General features: G+C 34.5%; 1 protein-coding gene across 1 annotated transcript; it reads right to left on the bottom strand.

Annotated features, from left to right (window-relative positions):
* Positions 1-5124: 5124 nt before the first annotated feature.
* Positions 5125-7161, bottom strand: LOC308415289 (vigilin-like; the record flags this gene model as incomplete). The annotated part of the gene is made up of 1 exon (XM_080910276.1): positions 5125-7161. One exon carries the CDS (start codon positions 7159-7161, stop codon positions 5125-5127), a length of 2037 nt encoding a protein of 678 aa, XP_080766402.1.
* Between the last annotated feature and the right edge of the window lie 19403 nt (positions 7162-26564).

Below are 26564 nucleotides of genomic sequence, written 5' to 3' on the forward strand. Positions count from 1 at the left end.
TTCTGATGAGCATTTGCCTTCCTTTACTTGTTTGGATATTTTTAACTATATCATTGCTGGGGGGACATGCATGGTTTGAAAATACCCAGGCCCGTTGTTTCCTTATCTATGGTTATTAGGGGGAAACGCCATGTGCAGAAGCTTTGAACATTGTTGATCTCAGAGTATGCAAGAAAATATACAAAACTGTACAAAAAGAATGGAAAGGCCTGGATTTATGGATGGAGCAAGTCAATGAGGTTGGTATAGAAAAAAATTTTCATGCTTCTAGTGAGTTGAAACAAATTTCTTTTTTTTTTCACATAGATTTAGTGGCTACTTGCAAGCCTGGCTTCTATATAACATGCATCAGGAAGCTTATGTGTCATGCATGTCTGCTAGTGAGAAACATAAAACTCTTTCATAGATCATAGACTATATATTTGCCTTTATTCCTCTCTCAGAACTCAGGTGATGATCAAGCCCCTAGATAAGCAATTGGAATCTCTGGTTATGAAGATAAGAGCATATATATCTCAGTCATAGCAGGAGTGGTCCTTGTAGCAGTTATATGGAAGGGTGTTGGAAGTCTGCTCTCCCTTTGCATTGTATTTAGTACATATTTCACTAATGCTTTTTGCCAATTGTGCTAAACTAGAACAAATTATGTAGTATAGTAAATCTTAGCCAACTTTGAAAATTCAGTGACATAACATTAACTTATTTTCTCTATAGTTGTGTGAGGGTACTGTCTTCTTAAGCCTTTTCCATAAGCTGGGCATGTCATCTATCTTACTATTCCTTCATTTAAACCTTCCTCTTCTAATGATGAACCCTGTTTAGAGGTGTAAAAAGAAGAATAGAAGACTCTCCCTTTCTACTTCCTTTCTTTCCTCACTCTTTTTCTGCCACTCTCTATTTTTGTTACCCACTTTCACCTCCACCATGTTGCCTGTGACATAATGATCATAGTTGTATCACAGTTCTAATGTTTGATCATGGTACTCCACCATGGTCTCATAGCTGTGCCTTTGACAAAAGATCTTTATGGAAGATAATTAGAAAAGTCTCCTTGCTCTCTGTGGTTCAGAAATACCTATATGCTTGATTCTCTCTTCTTAATGAGCTGGAGAATTAGGAGCCAAAATTATAAGGCTTAAAAGCTGGGCAGCTAAGGATGGACAGGCCCTGCGGATTCATTTCAGGGCTTTATGTTAAAGTGATTAGGACATGTTCTGGGATTAGTTGGTTTTTGTTTCCTTTTAATCCATAATGTGACTAATTTTCTGTTGTCTAGTAAATTAAAGTCTAACCAGCTAAATAATTTTCACAGTCCTTGATCATTAGACAGGTATTAATTTGATATATCTGTGAGTAGAAATAAGCAGGAACTTCTTATTACTTCATAGCATATGATAGAGAATTTGGACATTTGACTCATAAAACCTTTAGGTTTTGAATTTGAATTAATTATTGCTGTGTACTCTTTTTAAAGTTTTGTTATCTGTGTATTTTGTTAGAATATATGTGTATGAGCAGTACCTATGGAAACCAGAAGAGGGCACTGGATGCTCAGGAACCAAATTTTGGGTCAATATGCACTACAGTGCTGGTACTGAGAACCAAATCAGTGCTCTTAACATTGGAACCCTTGTTGTTATTGTTTGTTTTCATATCATAGATTTCAAAATGTTGCCTTTTTTCTTACAATTTAGTTTCTCTTTGGAATATTTTAATTGGTAGTGGTTTATTTTTCAACTTTTATTCATTTCTATGAAAGAAAAATATCTCCCATGTTCCTTAAATTATCTCAGAATGACTAACTGGACACTGGCTGAACATTGTATATTACAACTAAATGTCAAGGTTTATGTCTATAATTCTTAAAATTATAATGATCATAGTACAAAAACCAATATTATTGTAGAACTATATCCACTGGGCCAAGCTAATATCAACATGGGTTGATGAGATAGGCTTCCAGAAACATCTGTGGATATAAAGAAAACATGTTAAGGTCCATGAAAATTAAAAATTCACATTACAAGGCAGACATGGTGACCTTAGCTTGTAATTCCAGCATTTCAACAGTCAAAGCAGAAAAATCAGGAGTTGGAAGCAGACATTTCAAAGATAATTATAAAATTAAAAGGAAATGGTTTTACCATACAATACCATTCCTCCCCTTATTGTTATCCATACCTACTTTTATAAAAATAGCATCTGGTGTGCCCCTAGATATGTTGTAGTTATAGCTGCTCTGTTGCATGCCCATCAATAGGCAGAAAGGAAAAAGGCACTTGACTTTGCTCAGTGTTCTGACCTGTGAATTTGTGAATGATTAGTAGCCTAACATTTCCTTTAAAAAGTGAGCCCAAGAAAACCAAAATTTCAGTGATTGTTTGATTCTATAGGAAGCAAGTCTGAGACAACCATCAGTGCAGTGTCAAGCAGGCAAGGATAGGCCCTCAGGATAGGGAGTAAGCTAAAAACAAGAACCACCCAGCCTGGGAATCTGGGTCCTAGACAGGAATTATCCCAAGACAGTCCTTGCAATGGGCCACTTGGGAGGGCTGGGCAAGGGGTAAGCCAAAGATGAACAACAAATTGGTGCTATAGGATCCAGACATGGAGTTATATTGAGATGATATTGACTCTGATGATATGCAGGCCAAGTGGAACAGACTTTAATTGAGATGACCTCCTGCCTGTGACCATAATGTACAATCATACACACCCGAGATGACACTTGACACTCAAAGACCCTGGGCACCACTGAACGGAAGCAGTAAGTGGTATAGAAATGACACACAGAATCAATAAAACATGAATTTAATGAACAGAGATAGAATTGGAGACTTGAGGGTGGTGAGGAAGCAGCCTGGGCTGAGTAGCTGAAGATGGCATCTGGGACCTGGCCTGTGCTGCCACTGGGGCCAAGCCTCTTGTCTATGGCCCTGCCAAAGCATGGGTCTGTTACCTCCAAAGACCAGACAGGCTTTTATGGTCTAGGTTGGTTCCCCAGAATATGTTGGTGGTTGAATGTTGTGCAGAATTGGTCAACACTTTATCTGGCATCATGGGAAAGAGCTGACACTGGAGGCATGAGATCAGGAGAGCAGATCTAAGTTCTAGTGAGCTGTAGTGCTCAGAAGATTGAGACCTGCACATTGTAGGAGTTGTGAATGAGCTGAATGCCTACCCCTAGAACAAAAAAGTTTATGAGAGAACTGGAAATACCACTCATCTCCTATAAGGTGGCATTGGGAAGGGCATAATTTCCTCTTCTCTCATCACTGGGGCAGGTAAATATTTCTTCCCCTGGGTTCACAATAGCATCAAAGCTGGTCCTGACCACCAACTGCTGTAGTACTTGTGAGAGCAAGCTCTGTACTTCACCTAGGCAGCACAGAAGAACTGAGTCTAGATGTTGGGGTTGCAGGTAAGCTTGCCCCAAGGACATGTGTCTGGAAGAGCTGGATCTTGTTTGGTATGTAGTGGCATTTGTGGGGAAAAGACCACTTGTCTCTCATATACCCTCACCACCAGCCATAGTTGGGAGAGCTGGCTTTACCAGGGTCATGAAAGCAGAAGAGCATTCCCTGCTTCTCATTTGCTGTAGCAGTAAGATCAGGCTCTTGCACCTCACCTGGGCAGCAGTAGGTTTGGCCCTGGATGTGGTGGTTGCAGGTAAATTGACCCAGAAGGCATTATTATGGGAAAGTGTGTCCTATCACTTTTATGGTGGGTGGAGACACACATAAAGAGATTCCTTCTTACCCGCTCTCAACCCTCATCATCTCTTATAGGTGGGCAAGCCAGCACTGAATGCTTCCTGGGAGTTGTAAAACTGCCCATGTCCCTCGCCAGCTGCAATTCTCAGGAGACTGGGACCTCTCTTATTCTGTGTGTTGCTAGGCATTCACTTATAGTGAAATGGAAAGGATATACATATATATAGGTGTATAGAAGACTAAAATACTTTAAAGTATCAACATCTTTGCTAGAAAACAACCTTCCTATCTTTTCCTCATAAGTGATGATGGGACAGAGGGTGTGTGTAGCTTTGTTTCAAGTAAACGTAAAGACACAGCTGAGTCGCTTTGAGACTTTCATGTAGTGTTGTTCTGGGGTTTGGTATGCATGCACTCATTATATTGACTAGTCACTGGATTAAAGCTCCTGAGAAAATAAGATTTGGGCAATTAGCACAATGAAATGTGGAAAATACTGGAGAATGTGGATTTGAATCTCAGACCTCACCTGTAGCTGTAGCAGTAACTCTTTTGGTAGTGATTGAAACTAAAAAATAAATAAATAAATAATGAAGAAAAACAACTTAAAAGTTTGACACAAATTAGCACAAAGCTTACAAAGCCTAAGAGTTCACTGGGAGAATGATGAAAACAATTTGTTCTTGGCTTCAAATTTTGTTATCAATGAAGATTACTAAACTGTGTCTCTAAAGTATTAAAATCACTTCACATAGTTCTTAAGTCTTTCAATATAGCAACATTATGTAATAAAACTCGAGTAATATAATCATCAGCATTTGTTGGCCTCAGGAATACCAACAATACGCTGGTTTTGATGAGCAAGAAGTGCCAGAGCACATCAACACATAGCGGACTGACAAAAAAAATTAATATTGCAAATCATTACATGTGTGAAGAAGACACCTTTTCCATTATGAAAGTTAAAAGAGAAGTAATGGAAGAAGCAAAAAGAGAAATTTGTATATTTGTGAAGCAAATGAGGTTATTCCTAAGTAAAGATATAGAGGTAGCTTTCTTGTAACATTTGCTAAACTTCAAAGCAAATGTGATAAATTGCAAACTACTTGCAATGAAAGCTAGAAAGCCTGTGTTAAATATGGACCTCCTTAAAAGAGTATGTCCATATGTGCCAGGATATAGTCCTGGGTGGAAATTGCAGCTAATTTGCTACATATTGCAAACATTCAAGATCAAGGTCCTTATTTTCACTGCAAGAGTATTTTCTATATAAACAGTGATATAACTCATGGGAAAGATGTCCAAAATGTGTCAAGCATTCAATATCTACTTCAGTTTTATAATAAAATTTGACAGCAGTCTCAGGTAATCAGGCTTGGGAATTTTCCATTTATTTGTTTTATCACTGTTGTTATGGTCTCCAAGGGTGAAGCTTAGGAGATGTTTGATGTTTCAATTTTTGAAAATTTTCCGATTTGTCCATATGTGGAGGATTTGTGGTGGATTTTGAATTATGAAGAGTATTTCTTTTACGAGAACTCTTAGATGTTCTTGCAGGTATGTTGCAAAGACCACCCTGCTTATGATGGTCCAATGGTGAATCAGATTTTCCAACAGACAGGAAATGTTTCTCAAGACTTAAGATATAGTCAATTGCTTCTTGAACATTACAAGATGTTCCACTTACAATGATGGTTGAATTAGTATAAGAACCTTTTGAAGGTACACGGATGTCTACTTGGAATTGCTCCATGATTTTCTGGATGGATTTTCCACCAAATCCAATAATATTGGCACAAACATGGTGGTTTAGTGGGATTTCCTTGGAAACTGTTTTTTCAATCTTACGCAGCATGTTCATTATTGCATCACGGGCACCAAGGATGTTGCTTTTAGAGCCAGAAATGGTAATTTGGTCTTGGAGTGAATTGTTTCCTTTCTTTGAAAAATGGACGGTGACATCATATTCTGTGCAAATCTGGGAAATAAGTATGCCTTTATTACCAAAGATCTTGGAATGATATTTGGGATCTAATCTGAATGTTTGTCTGAAATTTCTTAATGTCTGATCATCTAGTTCCATTTGTAAGGCTTTTACTTGATTTTGCAATTTCCTCTTGGCTTGTTCCACATTTGCTTCAAGGCCCATAATTGATATGATGTGAAAATTTCCACCAGGTTGTGATACTTGAATATGAACTTCAAAGTCTTTTATTAACTTGCGTAATCCACTTCCTCTGTGCCCAATGATGTAAGGATGTAAGTGAAAAGGTACTTGAACTTCAGCTTTGACAGGAACAAGCTTCTCTAGAGCTTGTGTGACCTCCTTGCAATTTTCTCCCTTTCCTGAAATAGACATGGTGTCACTTTTTTTAGGAGAAGTAGAAACAGGTTTTTTCATATTTTTTCCTCCATCTTCTTTTCCCATTTCCTGAACCTCTGGACGTGTTTTCCTAGCTGTCTTTTCTGTGTCAGGAAATTTGATTTGAACTTTACATTCTCTTGAAATCTGTTGAATTCGAGAACATATAGGTCCCATGATAAAAGGATGGAATTTGGGGGGAACAACACACTGGGCTGAGAGTTGGGTACCCAATGGATCAAATATTCCCTGAATATGTTTCTTTGCTGCTTCGACACAAGCTTTTGCTCCTTTTATTGTGACTTTGGTACTCTGTTTCCCTGCATAAGAAAATGTAATAAACACACCACCATATTCTTTAATTATTTCTCTTAAAAGCTGACCTCTTTGCATGACAAAGTAATTGTGGAACTTAGGACTTATCAATATGCTATCTTCCACCACATCCTCCAAATCTTTCAGTAAAATCTCTACCTCTTTTTGCACATTTTTAACAGCCTCTTTTGTTCCAATGATAGTTATTGATTCTTGATTCTTGTTCTTAAAGGTAGGAAAAATGGCACGAACCCCGGTCTTCTCACAGATATTCTGAAGATTGCCACCATTTTTACTCATAAGAAACTGGTGATATTTTGACTTGACCGGAATAGCCACAGAGTAACTTTTGGCTTGCTCCTCTTCTGCAAGTTGCAGAAGCTTTTTATGGGCTTTTTCAACAATTTCTGTGGGACCTCTAATAATGATTTTTTGAGGGCCATGGTTGTTACTTGGAAAATTAATATGAAATTTGCCACACTCCTCTATGATTGAACCAATCAAAGACTTTTTAGAATCAGTCAGGGATCTGTGTAGACCAGGGGGAACAGGAATTTCCACTTCAAAATCTTTGGCTGCATTTTTAGGTATTGATAAAATCCAGTTATGACATATCTCACGGTTTTCTGGCTTTCTGATACTGATATTATTTTCTGAGTTGCAAGTTGATGTTGGAAAATTAACCCTTCTTCTTGAATTTAGGTTGGTAACATAGTATTCCCTTTGCAAAGACCTATTTGGATATACAATGTATTGTCTTTTGGAAGTCATTTTGATATTCAAGAATATGCAATTCAGACGTTTTGCAGATTGTTCAGCAGCAGCCCCAAGACTAAAAAACCACTTGTAGTTGTTTTTAAGCACATTACTGTATAGGAAGAAAAAATATTTTAAACATATAATTTGTTTCAAAAGTATCGCATAGGAAGAAGACAATGTAGTGATTATTAGATTTATTCAGTTTCCCAAGAAAACATTAGTTTCATTGTTTTACCTATCCTTATGAGAGCATAATGTAAGTTAAAATTGTAAAGAGTAGATGCAAACTACCACTGTATTTTTCAGAGAAAGTATATGTTTCAAGTTTTCTTATAACATTCATAAACATATTCATTTTTTTCTGAACCCTGTCATTGTTCTATAATTATATATCAGCTATTGTTTCTAAGTTATAATTGAAAAATGTAGTTTGCTAAGTCTCTAAAGATACTCGTTTGACCTAGTACTTGCAATTTACAATAACATTCTTTAAAATACATATCTTAGAGTGTTAAATAGAGAATATAATTAAATATGTTTATATTTATTAAACTATTACAACAAAATCCATTAAAAATATTAATATGTGCTGCTAAAAGTAGAAAAATATATACATTCCAGTTGTGCAATTCTTGCCTGATATAGAAATTGTATAAAAGTAGTGCTATATGGTCTGCCCAAACAATAAATTTCAGTATCTTGCTTGACTAATCTTTTGAGACCGATACATGTTCAGACAAAATACTATATTCTTTTAATTCTCAAAACACTCTATTTCTCTTTATATCAAACTCAGATTGTTCTGACTCGATATCTATTTCATAACACTAAAATGAGTACTAATAACTCTTCAAATGTACAATGCTTTCTCCTAGTTTTAATATTTATATATCTACCATCCATGTTTCATGAAATGGATGCCTCAGGATCCTCTGGAAACCAGTTGCATCCTTTGAAGATTTAATATTCAGATTTTACTGTTGAAACTGTATTAGAATTTTATAAGTGTAAACTAATTTTCATACAGCTTTTCAAGTGCTTAAAGTCATCTTTTAATTTTAATCCTTCTCATTCAACACATGCAAAATAAAAGAATTCCTGTTTGTCTGAGTCTAATATTTTTAAATGCTTTATAATAATTAAATATAATTCCTTAATACATTTTGTAATCACATTTACTATCTTAAGTATTATAAGTAGCAACATGAAAAATTGCATAATATTTGCTACTTACTAAATCCTGCTACTAAAACTATATCACATATGAATCTCATATATGGATATAGGTATAAAGATAAATAATTTTCCCTATGGCCATTGTATCTACATCATATCCTCCCATCCTTCTCCTTATTCCAGTTCATCACATGCCCCACAGTCCCTCTCAAATTTATGACCTCTTCTTTAATTATTGTTGTTACATACATATTAACATATGTACATATGCACATATATACATCTACACCTATGTACATATCATATATATGTACATAAAAAGAGAGAGTGTACTGAGTTTTTTGAGCATTGCTTTTAGCATGTATTTGCATTGAGGTTTCTCTACTGCTGCATATATTTGAAAATCAATATTCTAGTATATTCTTTCGTATTTCAAAGTATATTCAAATCTTAGCTATACTTTTATGTCTTAACAGAGCTCAACACTGGATGAGAAAACTGTATAAACTTTCCATTATATTATTTATTCTTTTTATCATTTTTCTTACTATTTTCAAGTGAAAATTCAACTCTGTATCAGTAAATCTTACTTTCAATTTTCCCTACCAGACATCTTTTTGTCAAACACATTGTCTGTCCATTTTATTTGCATTGCAGTGTAGGACTTGTGTCATGTTTTAACTGACACATAATATGATGATATTATTTACAGTCATTAGGGAGGTAGTTAGGCTTCAAATGATAGTAAAATCAAAGGAAAAACATAAAATAATGTATTGAATATAAAATGGCATTGATAATCAAGAATTTATATAGTCACAGAATAAATGCTAAATGTGCAAGTGATACATGTGCATATCCAATTTAAAACAGATTCTTTAATTTTGAGAAAAATATAGTTAAATGCATATTACCTTACTTGTGATATATGCAAGTAATAAATGTTTTGCTAGTACAATTCTAAGTCTTCAGCTACTTGGCACTTGTGCTTGCAGTAATTGACAGTAATTTGGAAATTGTACTTGTCAGTAAGGCAATCATTTTCAGGAATGGGCTGAATTCAGCAAGGAAGAACACTTGATAAGTATAAAACACACTTGCATATCCTTTTCTTTAGGGTTTCTAAAAACTGCAATGTGTCTGATCAAATGCAAAGCCTTGTGAACACTAGCAAGTAATAGCCCAAAAATTTAGTGCTATATTTCACTAAGCCATAATCCTTGACCTTATTGGTAAAATTCTAAGAAAAATCTAATGACTAATTGCATCAAGAAACATTTGTTTTCTAAATGCTTATATCAAAAACAGTGTTACCATTAGAAAAATCTTAAGACATCAACATTCATTTTTTCATAGTAATACAGACTATGTGAAGAAAAAATTAACACATCAATAGGAGATATCAACAATCAAATTATTGAGTAAAAGGATTTACAATTTTATAGTGTGAAATTTCTATGTATGTTTGAATTATATTGAAATATTAAACAAGTTTAAATATTGAAAATATTTGTTACATATATTTTACACATATAGAGTAAAACTTTATACATGGCAAATGTAACATTAAATGAATATATATGGAATAAGAAAAGTATGTGTTGTTTAATATATTAGTTTGTAAATGAATTATTGAATTTTCTAATGAAATTTTAAAGAAGCAAATACAGACTGATAAAATGACCATATTTTTGTATTGTATAATATGTAACTATATGCATACATAAAATATACAAAACATATGTGCAAATGTGTGTATATGTATGCAAGATAACAATAATAATTCTTTAAAAATATTTATAATTTCATAGCAGAATATCATTTGTACCTATAGATAAAATCACATTTAAGTACTGAGAAATGTTTATACACTGTTAATATTTCACATTTTGTGTTCATACATAGAAATGTATACATATGTGTAAATGAATATAAACATATAAGACTTACCTAGTTATAGATGATATTCCTTAGAAATTTAGTAACCTGCATCAGATTTCCTTTATGAATGGTTTTTGAGACTGTATACAAGGAGAGAGCCTTAGGTATACTTCATGTCAGTCAGACTTACACAAATAACACTTATTTTTATATTTGCAAACTCTTTTTGTCTATTATTGAATATAGATGATTTTCATACAGAATATCCTGATTACAGTTTCCCATCCCTCTACTACTCCCAATTCTTTTCCAGCTTCTCTTATAGAAGAGCATTCTATCATAAGGAATTTTTCTATTATGATTATTGGAGTTTCATATTAAAATGTGTGTATTGCTGCTATTTTTAATATGTGTGTATAAGTCTCATATGTGTGCAGTCTCTATGGTGGTCTTAAGAAGGTTTGGGTACTTTGATCGGGAATTATAGATTTTAGACATCATCAGAGAGTGCTGAAAATTTAATCCAAGTGTTCCATAAGAGAGAACGTTCTTAGCCACAAAAGCTTCTCTCTAGCTCCTAATGATTGTACTAGCCAAAAGATTCTCCAGACACAAGTAGAAATGACCGTCTTTTCTTTATCCCTAATTTAAACTCATAATACATTGTTTCTACAGAAGCTTCATGTAGAATATTTTGCTTACTAACATTATAAAAACCATTTTTACAGACGATATAAAATCTTCATTTGCTAAGTAACAATGAATAATATTACTTAATACGTGCATGTCTCTTAGGATCTATAAGGTCATTTTTGTAAAGTATGCCATTTTGCACATAAAATTATTTGAAAGCTCTTCTAGCTCAGATGTAGCTCAATAATACTCCATCTACCCATCAGCTGTGTTTGATCTCAAATACCACTAAAAAATATGTTGCAGATAATTCAAGCTCTTATTGAAGTACTATTTTATGAAAATCAATTTTGTAACACCTGTTACATATTTCTTATTCACCCGAGGAGGGAAACATAATATTAAACATCCTTTTATTCTAATATTTCCCCTTAATAGGGAATATTTTGCTTTTACAAAATGGGAGAAGACTCTAAGTGCATTATGGTGCATCATGGTTCTGGAAAGGGCTATTCTGTGCAGAAAGATAATTCTAACTGGTATTTTAGTTAACATATTTGATCTACTTAACAGAAAATTATTTTAATTGTATCAGACATTCCTCGTGCATATATAAGTTTTGAGTAGAGTATTAACTTTCCTTATAGTTTAGCTTGAAAGGGTTCCTTCTATACTACTTTTATGAAATAAAACCTCACCTTTTAAGTTTCTAAAACAACTGGAGTTGATTGTTTCATGGAACTGCTGATTTGTCTCAATATGAAGCCAAACCTGAAAATAAAACGGTAGCTTTTTATTATCTAAAATTTAGAAAGTTTCAGTATTTAAAATGTTATCTTTTCATTAAACACATGCTATAAACTTAAACTGAAGTTGATATAAAATGCAGCATGCACAACACACACACACACACACACACACACAAACACACACACACACATATAAACTGTATAACTATAGAATAGGAAAATAACTCTAGCCTAAATTAAGTTGAGAATTTCCAACAAATTTGGATTTAAAATGTCTCCACATAATGCTATTGGCATAAATTATTTAAAAGAATTTTTATTGATATATTCAAAATAAATGACCCTTTTCTGTCTTATAGGATTCATATTTTCTTAATGCACAATTTTACACTGTGGTAAAAAAGTATCTAATATAGACTATTTTCTAGATAGTGGTCAGTTAAATTATTTAGTAAATAGATTATCTATATGCAAATTTATCACATTTAAAAATTTAGTTTTATTTGTGTACTTGAGGTGATATTACTGCATTTTCTTATTCAATAATATTTCTTGGCACTGTGAATAAAATACATTTCCATGTAATTTCCCTCAAGTAACATAGAAAGATATATACAATCCTATAATGAAATAACTTAATATTAATAATTCCAAAAGTGAAATACTTATCAAGAATTCTAACTATTAATTTAGCATAAATACATGTTATTGAGTCAAAAAACTGTCTATCAATCAGATATATAATTTTGCAACAAATATAAAGTTTTCCATATGAGCATTCTTCTTTGTTCATATTTGTGTATATGTGTATGCATTAATTATCAAAAAATTTAAATTATCTTTAATTCACTGGATATAGTAGATCAAAGTTAATTAAATCACCATAGTAATTTCTAATTAATACTGTAGTATTTTTTGTATACATTAAATATTTACATGATTTTTTACCTCTCCTCATAATTTAATATGATACATTTCAACACCAGAATTTTATAAACTTCACTTTTCTTCTAATATTCCCTGTTGAAACTCAATTTATGTATAATATAAATTATTATAATTTTATAATCATTTCCATATTCAAATTTACATACATGGTATCAGGAAAATTCACATGAAACTTTAAGAGACTTTGTGATGTACCACAAAAAAACCTTAACCAAAGTTTGGACATGTTCACATAATATTAGTTCATGCTACAATAGTAAAGATCTAATTTACACAGAGGATAGATAAAAACTGTGTGACTGTACAAAATATTAATGCACTTATATGATATCAATTTGCTTTTATGACATATTAATAAATATAATAAAATAAAATACCAAAAGTGATGTTAGTACGAATAATAATTATACATATCATTATGTGGCCAGGACAGAGATTAGAATATGAATAATAAGCAAAGGACAATGATATTTAGCAGGGCAAAAATAATTAAAATATAAAGTTATATACATGTACCTAGTACATGTGCAAAACTTAAAACTGAAGGAGGAAATATATGGCCTATTATGGATAAGCTATGTCACGATTCTGACATGTGATGATTCAATCATTATATAGCAGAGTTGCCAGGACAATTTTAAGCTTTGATTAAATAAGTTGTCACCTTAAGAAACACTAGCCAAACCGGACTCATTCTCTGAATACTGGAATTAAATGAACCTCAGATATTAATTATAAGTATTGTATACCAATCTAAAATTAAAATTTGAAAAATATATACTAGGAAAATAAGTAAAATTATTTTATAATAAAATATATGCAGAATATAAAAGGGAAAATATAGTATTCAAGGTCTATTTACAGAAATTAAAAGATATAAGAAAATGAATGCACTCTACAACCAAAGTGTAATAAAAGATGAAATAATACTCCTAAAATGAAGCATTGTTATTCTGCATGATAGAATAAAGTAAAGGTAGGAAAAGAGTATATGATTAATCTTTCATAATAGTCAAGAGTAATAAAGAAAGAAAGAAAAGAAAGAAATGAAGAAAGAAAGGAAGGAAGGAAGAAAGAAAGAAAGAAAAATGAAGGTAAAGGCAAGGAAAGAGTATTTATATAATATTTTGTAATACTCAAGGGTAATAAAGAAAGAAAGTCAAGGTAATCCATAAATTCTAATAAAACAATTACAATTCTTTCTGATAGATTATCAGATGGGTATAAGCTAGATCTGAAGTCCTGAGTCTAACAAGATGGACAGGACAACTTAAGAGTGTGAGGAACCTGACTATACAATTTAGTGTTAAATATACAGCTCTATAGTACTAAGGTTTACCTATGTTAATACTGGGTATATACTCAGACTCAACAATATAAAATTTTTATAAAAAATAGGAAATCATTCAAAAAAGCATGATTATATGAAGAAAGCTGGCAAAAAATATAAATATGAAAGCTTATGAACACCAAGATGGCTGCCAAGTTCCTATGTTCTCACATTGGGTTTCATTTGAGACACTAAATCTTGAGACAAACAGAAAATAACAAATTCTCATAACCATTTGTGAAATACATTATTAGGAAAAAAGATAAGTAAAGATTAATGTAGGAAGAGTAATTAGACTCAGAAGTAGACATGTGACACAACTAAGAAATAGACCAACCAATTACAATGAAATATAAATGAAACTATATTCAAAACACATTATTTAAACAGTTGGCTCAAACCCGTATAATCAACTACAACTCTCAAAACTAAAGGAAAAGTAAATTTTCATCAAAACACCACCAAAATGTGAGAGTGTATCTTACCTGTAACAGATGAACTACCAGACTGGACTAAGCTTGACTTTACTGAGTGTACATGAAGGTTTCTATGACAATTGAATATTGAGGGAGGATGACCTCACAAAGAGTAGGCTGAGCCATATGGCAGAGAGCTACCAGTGCCTGAAAGGGACAAATCAATGTTATAAATCTTTAAATAAGCAAGTGAAAAAAATTTAAAACAAAAGAACTAAGATATTTTTTTAATTAGTAAACAAAACCTCTTTTGGAAAGAATTCAAACTAATTTAGGAGAGTAAATAGACAATGTTAAGTATATGTAAATAAATTCTGAAATGGAAATATTATATTTACCTTCAACAAAATATTAGAGACTGAAAAAAATATCAGAATATTATAACACTACATATGGGAAGAAGAATAAAAAAATAAGGAAATATATAACCATAAACACAGCACTTAATTTTTAGAGTAGGTAATAAAGTTTCATAAGGACTAAACAGTCTTTTAGTGTCTCATAACAATTATTATAACACAAATTTAAAGAGTTTATTGTTACCTCAATTGGGATAATTAGGAAATTAATAAAATCAATATTGTCTTAATATATTGTAAATAGGTGTAAAGTTATTAATAAAATAGGACAGGAAAATTTGAATTGGTTATAATCCTAATTTTTACAACCAGTCACATGAACTTTGCTGGTATTTATTATTATTTTTCTCTACAATCAACTCTCTATTTACACAGCCGGTAGAAGGCACTTCAGTGGGTCTTGGTATTTTGCATAGAAGGGTAAACTGCGTTAATTTCTGAAGAGGAAATCTTCGTCATCCTCACTGCAATGGGTTGTTGCATTTTCCCATTCAATTTAAGCACAGGACAAGGTATCACCTATCAGTATGAGATGCTTTAAAGGATCTGCTGCACTCTAGAAATCATTCTTCCTCCATTTTGAAAAAGCAGTAAAGTTTCCCCATAGTACTGTGGGTAAGTCATATCTCTTAACAGTGTTAATTCTTTCTTGACTCAGGGAATCAGAACCCGAAACTGACAAGGGTAAAGCCTCATATTTCAGTTAAATATAATATTTATTTTATGTTCTGCTGGGGAAAATAACAACTTTTCATCCATGAGAAAAAGATTTTTAGACTGGCAAACTTTAGGATATAGGAACAGGAAAAACATTTTGAGGTAGGCCACTAGTAGTGATAATAAATGGAATTATTTCTATTTCTCCGCATTGATTCCTAGAACTGTTAATATAAATTTAAGAAGAAAAGAGTACCATATACATGGGAATTATTCCGAGTATAAAATGGCCAATTCAAGCCTAAAAATGTACATAGATACCTCTTGCAGATGTTGAAGGATTACTGCTCTGAACATATACATTTATGTTTTGACAAGTCAGAAAATACCTAGCTCATGATTGGCAGCATGACTCAAAATGTAACTTCATAGCTCATTATCAATTGTTACTGCTTCATTTTGTTCTAGAGCTTTCAGATGTGCTGTCAAGCTGCTAGTGAATGTTCTCTCCAATTTCTTTTTTTTTCTTTTTTATAAGGATTGATACTCTGCGTTAAGGTCTTATTAGTTACAATGAGCAAAAAGTACATATAAAACAGGATGTAACCCGGAATTAGTCAACATTTTCTTGGTGTGTAAGGATTGAGCATGGCTTTTTTTTTTTTTTTTTTTGTTTGTTTGTTTGGTTTTGTTTTCTTTTCTTTTTTCTTGAACTTCACACAGTCTGTGAGTTGTTTCTGGGGCAGTCCGAGCCTCTGGGGTTAGCATCCCACTATCAGTGACAGCATATTATGTCTGTTCTTTTCTGACTGGGTTATCTCACTCAGGATGATATTCCCTAGATGCAACCATTTTCTTAAGAATTTGGTTAAGTCATTGTTTTTGATGGCTGAGTAGTAATCCATTGGGTAAATGTACCAGAATTTATGTATCCATTCACCTACTGAAGGACATCTGGGTTCTATCCAGCTTCTGGCTATTATAAATAGAGCTGCTATGAACATTGTGGTGCATATATCTCTGTTGTATATTGGAGTGTCTTTAGGGTATATGCCCAGAAGTGGAATAGCTGGATCTTCAGGTAGTACTGTGTCCAATTTTCTGAGGAATCGCCAGACTGATTTCCAGAGTGGTTGTATCAGTTTTCAACCCCACCAACAATGGAGAAGTGTTCCTCTTTCTCAACAACCTCATCAGCATCTGCTGTCATCTGAGTTTTGGATCTTGGCCAATCTGACTGGTGTGAGGTGGAATCTCAGGTTTGTTTTGATTTGCATTTCGCTGATGGCTAAGGATGTCCAGCACTTCCTTAGATGTTTCTCAGGCATTCCATATTCCTCAATTGAGAACGTTTTGCTTAACTCTGTACCCCATTTTTAAGAGGGCTGTTTGATTCTCTGGTGTCTAGCTTTTTGAGTTCTTTGTATACCTTGGATATTAGGCCTGTATCTGATGTGGAATTGGTAAAGATCTTTTCCCAATCTGTTGGCTGCCGTTTGGTTTTTTGACAATGTCTTTAGCCTTACAGAAAATTTGCAATCTCATTACGTCCCATTTGTTAATCATTGACCTTAGAGCTTGAGCCATTGGTGTTCTGTTCAGAAAACTATCTCCTTTGCTAATGTATTCTAAGGTTTTCCCTATTTTCTCTTCTAATAGTTTTAGTGTATCTGGTTTAATGTGGAAATCTTTGATCCACATACACGTGAGCTTTATACAAGGAGATAAGAAAGGGTATATTTTCATTCTTCTGCATGCTGAATGCCAGTTGGACCAATACCATTTGTTGAATAGGCTGTCCTTTATCCGTTGAATGTTTACAGCTCTTTGTCAAAAATCAGGTGACCATATACATGAGGGCTCATTTTTAGAAATTCTACTCTATTCCATTGATTCATGTGCTTATTTCTGTACCAGTACCATGCAGTTTTCAGCATAATTGCCTTGTAATATAACTTGAGGTCAGGGATAGTGATTCCCACAGATGTGTTCTTGTTGTTGAGGATGAAAGTTGCTATTCTAGGTCTTTTGTTATTCCAAATGAAATTGTACATTGATCTTTCCAACAAAATGAAGAACTGGGTTGGAATTTTGATGGGGATTGCATTAAATCTGTAGATTGCTTTTGGTAGGATGGCCATATTTAAAATGTTGATCCTTCCAATCCATGAGCATGGGAGATCTTTCCATTTTCTGAGATGATCCTCGATTTCCTTCTTTAGAGGTGTTAAGTTCTTGTCATACAAGACATTCACTTGCTTAGTTAGAGTAACACCAAGATATTTCATACTTTTTGTGACTATTGTGAAAGGTATCTTTTCCCTAATTTCATTCTCCACATGCTTTTCCTTTGAATATAGGAAGGCTACTGATTTGTTTGAGTTATTTTTGTATCCAGCCACTTTGCTGAACTTGTTTATCAGCTGTAGGAGTTCTCTGGTGGAATTTTTGGAGTCACTTAAGTACAATATCATGTCATCTGCAAAGAGGGATGTTTTCATCTCTTCCTTTCCGATTTGTATCCCCTTGATCCCCTTTTGCTGTCTAATTGCTCCAGCCAGGACTTCCAGTACTATTCTGAATAGGTAGGAGGAGAGTGGGCAGCCTTGTCGAGTCCCTGATTTTTGTGGGATTGCTTCAAGTTGCCCAATGTTAAGTTTGATGTTGGCTGTTGGTTTGCTGTATAATGCTTGTATTATGTTTGGATTCCTGTTCTTTCCAGGACTTTTAAAATGAAGGGGTGTTGAATTCGGAAATGCTTTCTCAGCATCTAGTGAGATGATCATGTGAATTTGTTCTCTGAGTTTGTTTTTATGGTGGATTACATTAATCAATTTTCTTATATTAAACCATCCCTGTATCCCAGGGATGAAGCCTCCTTGGTCATGGTGAATGATCGTTTTGATGTGTTCTTGGATTCGGTTTGCAAGGATTTTGTTGAGTATTTTTGCATCAATGTTCATAAGTGAGATTGGCCTGAAGTTCTCATTCCTTGTAGGGTCTTTGTGTAGTTTAGGAACGAGGGTTATTGTAGGCTCAAAAACTGAGTTACGTAGTGTTCCATCTGATTCTATCTTGTGGAATAGTTTGGAGATTATTGGTGTTATGTCCGCAATGAATATATGATAAAATTCTGCACTGAACCCATCTGGAACTGGACTTTTTTCGTTGGGAGGTTTTTTTTTATGACTGCTTCTATTTCTTTAGATGTTATGGGATTATTGAGATGGTTTACCTGGTCCTGGTTTAACTTTAGGCTTTTGTAGTAGGATCTGATGATTTCTTGAAATTCCTCAGTTTCAATTATTATGCCTCCACTTTCCTTTCTGATTTTGTTAATTTGTATACTCTCTCTTTGCCCTCTAGTTAGTCTGGCTAGGGGTTTATCAATCTTGTTGATTTTCTCAAAGAACCAGCTCTTAGTTTTGTTGATTCTTTCGATGGTTCTTTTTGTTTCTATTTCGTCTATTTATGCCCTGATTTTGATTATTTCTTGTTCTCTACTCCTCTTGGGTGTATCTGATTCCTTTTGTTCTATACCTTTTAGCTGTGCTGTCAAGTTGCTGATGTATGCTCTCTCCAGTTTTTTTTTAACAACTTTATTTTACAAAACAAAGATAAAGGTATAGATTTTAAGCATTGTTTGCATAAAATTATACAATACATTTTTGATAGTACTTTTTTCAGATTTTAAAATAATTTTTACATAAAACTGTATGAATATATATTTTTGATCAGTACATGACTTTTTAAAGGTTTGATAGTATGCATTGAAAACTTAATAGTTACAATGAGCATAAAGTACATGTAAAACAAAATGTAACAAGGAAATAGTCAAAATTTATTGTTGTATAGAGATTTTTTTGTTTTGTTTTGTTTTGTTTTCTTTATTTCTTGGACTTCATACAGGCTGTGAGTTGTTTCTGGGGTAGTGTGAGACTCTGAGGTTAGCATCCCATTATCAGTGACTGCATATTATGTCTGTTCTTTTGTGACTGGGTTATCTCACTCAGAATGATATTCTCTAGATGCAGCCATTTTCTTAAGTATTTGGTCAAGTCATTGTTTCTGGTGGCTGAGTAGTATTCCATTGTGTAAATGTACCACAATTTTTGTATCCATTCATCTTCTGAAGGACATCTGGGTTCTTTCCATCTTCTGGCTATTATAAATAGAGCTGCTATGAACATTGTGGTGCATATACCTTTATTGTGTACTATGGTGTCTCAGGGGTATATGTCCAGAAGTGGAATAGCTGGGTCTTCAGGTAGTATTATGTCCAATTTTCTGAGGTATTGCCAGACTGATTTCCAGAGTTGTATTAGTTTGCAACCCCACCAACAGTGGAGAAGGGTTCCTCTTTCTCCGCAACCTCACAAGCATCTGTTGTCATCTGAGTTTTGGATCTTGGCAAATCTAAAATTCTGCACTGAACCCATCTGGACCTGGGCTTTTTTTGGTTGGGAGGCTTTTGATGACTTCTTCTATTTCTTTAGGTGTTATAGGGTTATTTAGATGGTTTACTTGGTCCTGGTTTAACTTTAGGATCTTGTATCTGTCAAGGAATTGGTACATTTCCTCCAGATTTTCCAATTTTGTGGAGTATAAGTTTTTGTAGTAGGATCTGATGATTTCTTGAATTTCCTCAGTTTCAGTTGTTATGTCTCCACTTTCCTTTCTGATTTTGTTAATTTCTATATTCTCTCTTTGCCCTCTAGTTAGTCTGGATAGGGGTTTATCAATCTTGTTGATTTTCTCAAAGTACCAACTCATGGTTTTGTTGATTTTTTCAATGGTTCTTTTTGTTTCTATTTGGTCTATTTCTGCCCTAATTTTGATTATTCCTTGCCGTCTACTCTTCTTGGGTATATCAGCTTCCTTTTGTTCTAGGACATTTAGCTGTGCTGTCAGGTTGCTGATGTAAGCTCTCTCCAGTTTCTTTTTGGAAGCACTTAGGGCTATGAGTTTTCCTCTCAGTACTGCTTTCATTGCATCCCATAGGTTTGGGTATGTTGTGTTTTCGTTTTCGTTGAATTCTAGAAAATCCTTAATTCCTTTTTTTATTTCTTCTTTGACCCTGCTATCGTTTAACAGAGCGTTGTTTAGTTTCCATGTGTATGTGGGCATTTTGTTGTCTTTGTTGTTGTTAAAGACCAGCCATAGACCATGATGATATGAGAGGATGCATGGGAGCATTTCAATCTTCTTATATCGATTGAGGCTCATTCTGTGTCCAATTATGTGGTCAGTTTTCAAGACGGTGCCATGGGGTGCTGAGAAGAAGATGTATTCTTTAATTTTAGGATGATATGTTCTGTATATATCTATTAATTCTAGTTGTTTCAAAGTCTCTGCTAATTTTGTAGTGTCCTTGTTCAGTTTCTGTTTCCATGAACTGTCCATTGGTGAGTGTGGGGTATTAAAGTCTCCCACTCTTATTGTGTGGGGCAAAATGTATTTTTTGAGCTTTAGTAGGGTTTCTTTTATGAATATGGGTGATACTTTATTTGGAGAATATAAGTTAAGGATTGAGAGTTCCTCTTGACAGATTTCCCCTGTAATGAGTAAAAAGTGATCTTCTTTATCTTTTTTGATAACTTTTGGTTGGAAATGTACTTTATTCGATATTAGAATAGCCACTCCGGCTTTCTTCTTGGGGCTGTTTGCTTGGAAGATTTTTTTTTCAACTTATTATTCTGAGATTGTACCTGTCTTTGTCCCTGAGATGAGTTTCCTGTATGCAGCAATGTGCTGGATTTTGTTTACGTACCCAGTCTGATAGCCTATGTCTCTTTATTGGGGAGTTGAGACCATTTATGTTAAAAGATAACAAGGAATAATGGTTTCTGTTTTTTCTATTATTGCTTTTATAGGTTGAGTTGTGTCTGTGTCTCTTTCTTCTTTTGGTTTTCTTGTTTAGGAGTTTTCTTGTTTTTACTAGGATGTAGTTCCCCTCATTGTATTGGGTTTTCCACCTATAATTCCTTGTTTGTGGTCAGATATTGTGTAAATTTAGATTTGTCTTGAAATATCTTCATCTCTCCATCTACAGAGATTGATAGTTTTGCTGGGTATAGCAGCTTGGGCTGGCACTTGTGCTCTCTTAGGGTCTGCATGTTGTCTGTCCAGGCTCTTCTAGCTTTCATAGTCTCTGTTGAGAAAAGGGGTGTGATTCTGATTGGTCTGCCTTTGTAAGTCACCTCACCTTTTTCCCTTACTGCTTTTAGTATTCTTTCTTTGCTTTAGGCACTTGGTGTTTTGACTATTATGTGTCGGGAGGTATTTCTTTTCTGGTCCAACCTATTTGGAGTCCTGAAGGCTTTTTTTATGCTCATGGTCATCTCATTCTTAAGGGTAGGGAAGTTTTCTTCTACAATTTTGTTGAAGATATTTACTGTGCCTCTTAGTTGATATTCTTCTCCCTCTTCTATTCCTATTATCCTCAGGTTTGGTCTTCCCATTGTGGACTGGATCTCCTGGACATTTTGGGTTAGGAGCTTTTTGGTTTTTGCATCTTCTCTGGCTGTTTTGTCTATGTTTTCTTTGGCCTCCGAGATTCTCTCTTCCATCTCTTGTAGTCTATTGGAAATGCTTGCTTCTATGACTCCTGATTTCTTTTTTAGGTGTTCTTTCTATATTGTTATCTCTTTTAGTGTTTTCTTTATTGAGTTAATTTCCGTTTTAAATTCCTTCTTCCATTCCTTCATCTATTTGGTTCTGTTTTCCTCTAGTTCTTTGAGTTCTTTGAGTGATTTTCATGTTTCCTCTTTAAAAGCTTCTGATTCTTTTTTCTTTTCCTCCTGTTCTTGTTTAAGGATCTCTATCATCATCTTGAGGCATGATTTTAGGTCCGAGATTTCTTTTTCTGGGGAGTTTGTCATTCCAATGTTTGCTGTGATGGGAGAGCTGGGTAATGGTGTCGCCAGGTTTTCTTGGTTTTCTTGGGACATGCTCTTTCGCTTTCCTCTTGCCATCTTGTTGTCAGTGATATGTTCTTGCCTTTCCCTTGTACCTGGTCTGTGTCTCTGGATCTCCACTGGTCCAGGTGGTGGATTGTCAGAGCCCTGCTCTGCGCCCCAAAGCCGCTGGGTGGGAACAGAGGTCCCAATGCTGGGTTCCTGGTCCCTGGATCAGGCAGGGCATGGGCATGCTTTCCGTGAGCACTCGGCAGAGATCTCTCTTCTTCCTGGCTGCTCAGATCTCCTATTCACCAGGCCTTAACGATTGCGAACTGCTCCAATTTCTTTTTATATGCGCTCAGAACTTTGAGTTTTCCTCTCAGTACTGCTTCCATTGCATACCTTAAGGTTGGATATGTAGTATTGTCATTTTTGTTAAACTCTAAAACACTCTTGGTTTCTTTCATTATTTTTACTTGACCAAGATATCATTGAGCAGAGCTTTGTTCAGCTTACATGTGTATGTGCGCTTTTTGTTGTTTTTGTTGTTATTAAAGACCAGCCTTAGGCCATGGTGATCTGATAGGATACATGACATTATTTCGATCTTCTTGTATCTGCTGAGGCCTGTTTCGTGACAGACTATATGGTCAGTTTTGGAGGAGGTACCTTGAGGTACTGAGAAGAGAGTGTATTCTTTTGCTTTTGGATTAAATGTCCTATAGATGTCTGTTAATTCCAGTTTCTCTATAACCTCTGCTAGTTTCGCTGTGTCTCTGTTCAGTTTCTGTCTCCATGATTTGCCCATTGATGAGAGTGGGGTGTTGAAGTCTCCCACTGTTACTGTGCGGGGTGTAATATATGCCTTGAACTTTAATAGGGTTTCTCTTATAAATATGGGTGCCCTTGTATTTGGAGCATAGATGTTCAAGATTGAGAGTTTATTTGATAGATTTTCCCTGTGATGAGTAAAAAGTGTCCTTCCTTATCTTTTTTGATAACTTTTGTTTGAAAATCATTTATTTGGTATTAGAATAGCTATTCCAGCTTGTTTTTGGGCCCATTTATTTTGGAGCTTTTTCCCAGCCTTTTACTCTGAGGTAATCTCTGTCTTTGTCTCTGAGTTGAGTTTCCTGTATGCAGCAAAATGCCGGATCCTGTTTATATATCCAGTCTGATATTCTATGTCTTTTTATTGGAGAATTGATTCCATTGATATTAAGAGAAATTATGGAATAGTGATTGTTGTTTCCTGTTATTTTGGTTATTAGAGGTAAACTTAGGTCTGTGAGCTTTTCTTCTTTTGGTTTCCTTGCATTATTATTATTAGTAGTAGTAATAGTATTTTTGCTTTTCCTTGGGTGTAATTTTCTTCTTTGTGTTGATTTTTTTCCATCTATCATCCTTTTCTATTAGACAAAGCATTTCTTCTCTCTTTTCTATAATAGGCAGTTCACAATCACATAAAAACTTTCCCCAGGCTGAGAAGATTGGCACCTTACTAAAGTCAAATGGGATAAAGTTAGCCAAAAAGCAGGCCTCTTTGTTTCGGGAAGAAATACTCAGAATAACACCATTTACGAACAATGAAGGAATTTACAGCCCTCAATCATGGGCTCTAGTAGCTTCCCTAATTAGAAATGGAGATAGCAAAGAGGAAAAACTACCTTTTCATAAAATTACCAATTTTAGCTGCAATTAGACAATGCATAAAACCATCCAAAATAAAACAGCCTTAAAACAATGCAGTCCCTCAGCTTCCCAAATTAGATGAGCCCAAAGGCCAGGATACTAGAAAACACCCCACCTCAGAGATTGTAGCTCTTACTCAGTTGATAAGAGAAAATAAAACTGTTTGCCCACCCCTGCCTCCATATATTCTGGGGGAAACAAATGATAAGGATGGTAAACCACTGAGACCTTTAAACTTCAATCAGGGCAGCCCTAAGTCTCAACAGTAAGAAGGACATATACTTCCCCAGAAATCTTATGTGTATCCAGCATCTCAGAAAGCTCCTATCCTGTTGACCGTTAAAATAGACAACAAACCAGTCAAGTGCCTGATTGACACGGGAGCAGACAGGAAAATTTTAATACAGCAATAGATCCCAAATGACTGGCAACTGATCCCTCAACCCCAACTCCTAGGCATTGGGAGCACCTCTAATGATTTCATCACCAAATAGGCCTATAAGAGGGAAGACCTAGATGGAGGCACTGGCCTCATATCCCCATTAGTGGCTCAAGTAACCACCAATCTTCTAGGAAGAGATATCTTACAACCTTTTGAGGTAGCCTTCACCAACCAAACAGAAAGTAAATATACTAACATAGAGGACACTATTTATGAAGAAAATAATACCCATAAAAATCTTAAAAATCCCTCTCCCAAATCACCCCCAATTCTAAAGGCCCCAAAACATAGATAATTATACATTATTTCCAGACACTCCTCCTTACAAAAGGATTTTTGTTTTAATCTCAGACCCATCCTGTATAGTCAGGGTAAGGTTTTACACATTCAATTTCTGCCTTGACAGTGAACATCTTTATTCTTTTTTCTTTTAATTGAACAACTTTATTTTAAAAAACAAAGATAAATGTACGTATTTTAAGCATTTTGCATAAAAGTATACGAATACATTTTTGTCAGTACTAGGTTTTTTTTTTTTTTTTTAAGGTTTGATAGTTTGCATTAAGATCTTACAAGGTACAATCAATGAGCATAAACTACATGTATAAATTATGTAATCTGGAATTAGTTTTCTTGATGTGTAAAGATTAAGCATAATGGGTTTTCATTTTCTTTTATCTTTTTTTTGGCCTTTGTTTTTTCTTGAACTGAATATAGTCTGTGAGTTGTTTCAGGGGGTGTTCAGAGCTTTCTGGGGTTAGTATCCAATTATAAGTGACTGCATATTATGTCTGCTCTTTTGTGATGGGGTTATCTCACTCAGGATGATATTCTCTAGATGCATCCATTTTCTTAAGAAATTTGTTAAGCCATTATTTCTGATATCGGAGTAGTACTCCACTGTGTAAATGTACCAAAATTTTTGTATCGATTCATCTACTGAAGAACATCTTGGTTCTTTCCAGCTTCTGGCTATTATAAATAAAGCTGCAATGAATATTGTGGTGCATGTATCTATGTTGTATGTAGGAGCATCTCTGGGATAAATGCCAAGAAGTGGAATAACTGTGTCTTCAGGTAGTACTATGTCCATTTTTCTGAGGAATGGCCAGACTAATTTCCAGAGTTCTTGTATCAGTTTACAATCCCACCAAGAGTGGAGAAGTGTTCCTCTTTCTCCACACCCTCGCCAGCATCTGTTGCCATCTGAGTTTTGGATCATGGCCAATCTGACTAGTGTGAGGTGGAATCTCAGTGTTGTTTTGATTTGCATTTCCCTGATAGCTAAGGATGCTGAGCACTTCCTTAGATGTTTCTCAGCCATTTGATATTCCTCGATTGAGAAATTTTTGTTTAAGTCTGTACCCCATTTTTTAATAGGGTTGATTGATTCTCTGGTGTCTAGCTTTTTAAGTTCTTTGTATACCTTGGATATTAGGCCTCTATCTGATGTAAGGTTTGTAAATATATTTCTCACTCTTTTGGCTGCCGTTTTCTTTTCTTGACAGTGTCTTTAGCCTTATAGATTCTTTACAATCTCATCAAGTCCCATTTGTCAATCTTTGACCTTAGAGCTCGAGCTATTATTGGTTTTCTGTTAAGGAAATTTTCTCCTGTGCCTATGAGTTCTAAGGTTTTCCCTACTTTCTCATCTAATAGTTTCACTGTACCTGGTTTAATATGGAGATCCTTGATCCACTTGCACTTGAGCCTTGTACAAGGAGATAAGAAAGGGTCTATTTTCATACTTCTGCATGCTGAGAGCCAGTTGAACCAACACCATTTGTTGAAAAGGCTGTCCTTTTTCCACTGAATGTTTACAGCTCCTTTGTCAAAAATCAGTTGACCATATACCTGAGGGCTCATTTCTGGATCTTCTTTTCTACTCCATTGATCCACATGCCTATTTCTGTACCAGTACCATGCAGTTTTCAGCAAATTGCCTTGTAATATAGATTTATGTCAGGAATAGTGATTCCTGCAGATGTTTTCTTGTTGTTGAGGATGGATTTCGCTATTTTAGGTCTTTTGTTATTCCAAATAAAATTGCACATTGCTCTTTCCAACTCAGTGAAGAACCGGGATGGAATTTTGATGGGGATTGCATTGAATCTGTAGATTGCTTGTGGAAAGATGGCCATTTTTAAAATGTTTATCCTCCCAATCCATGAGC

This window comes from Micromys minutus, assembly GCF_963924665.1.
Source record: "Micromys minutus genome assembly, chromosome: X".
NCBI classification, from domain to species: domain Eukaryota; kingdom Metazoa; phylum Chordata; class Mammalia; order Rodentia; family Muridae; genus Micromys; species Micromys minutus.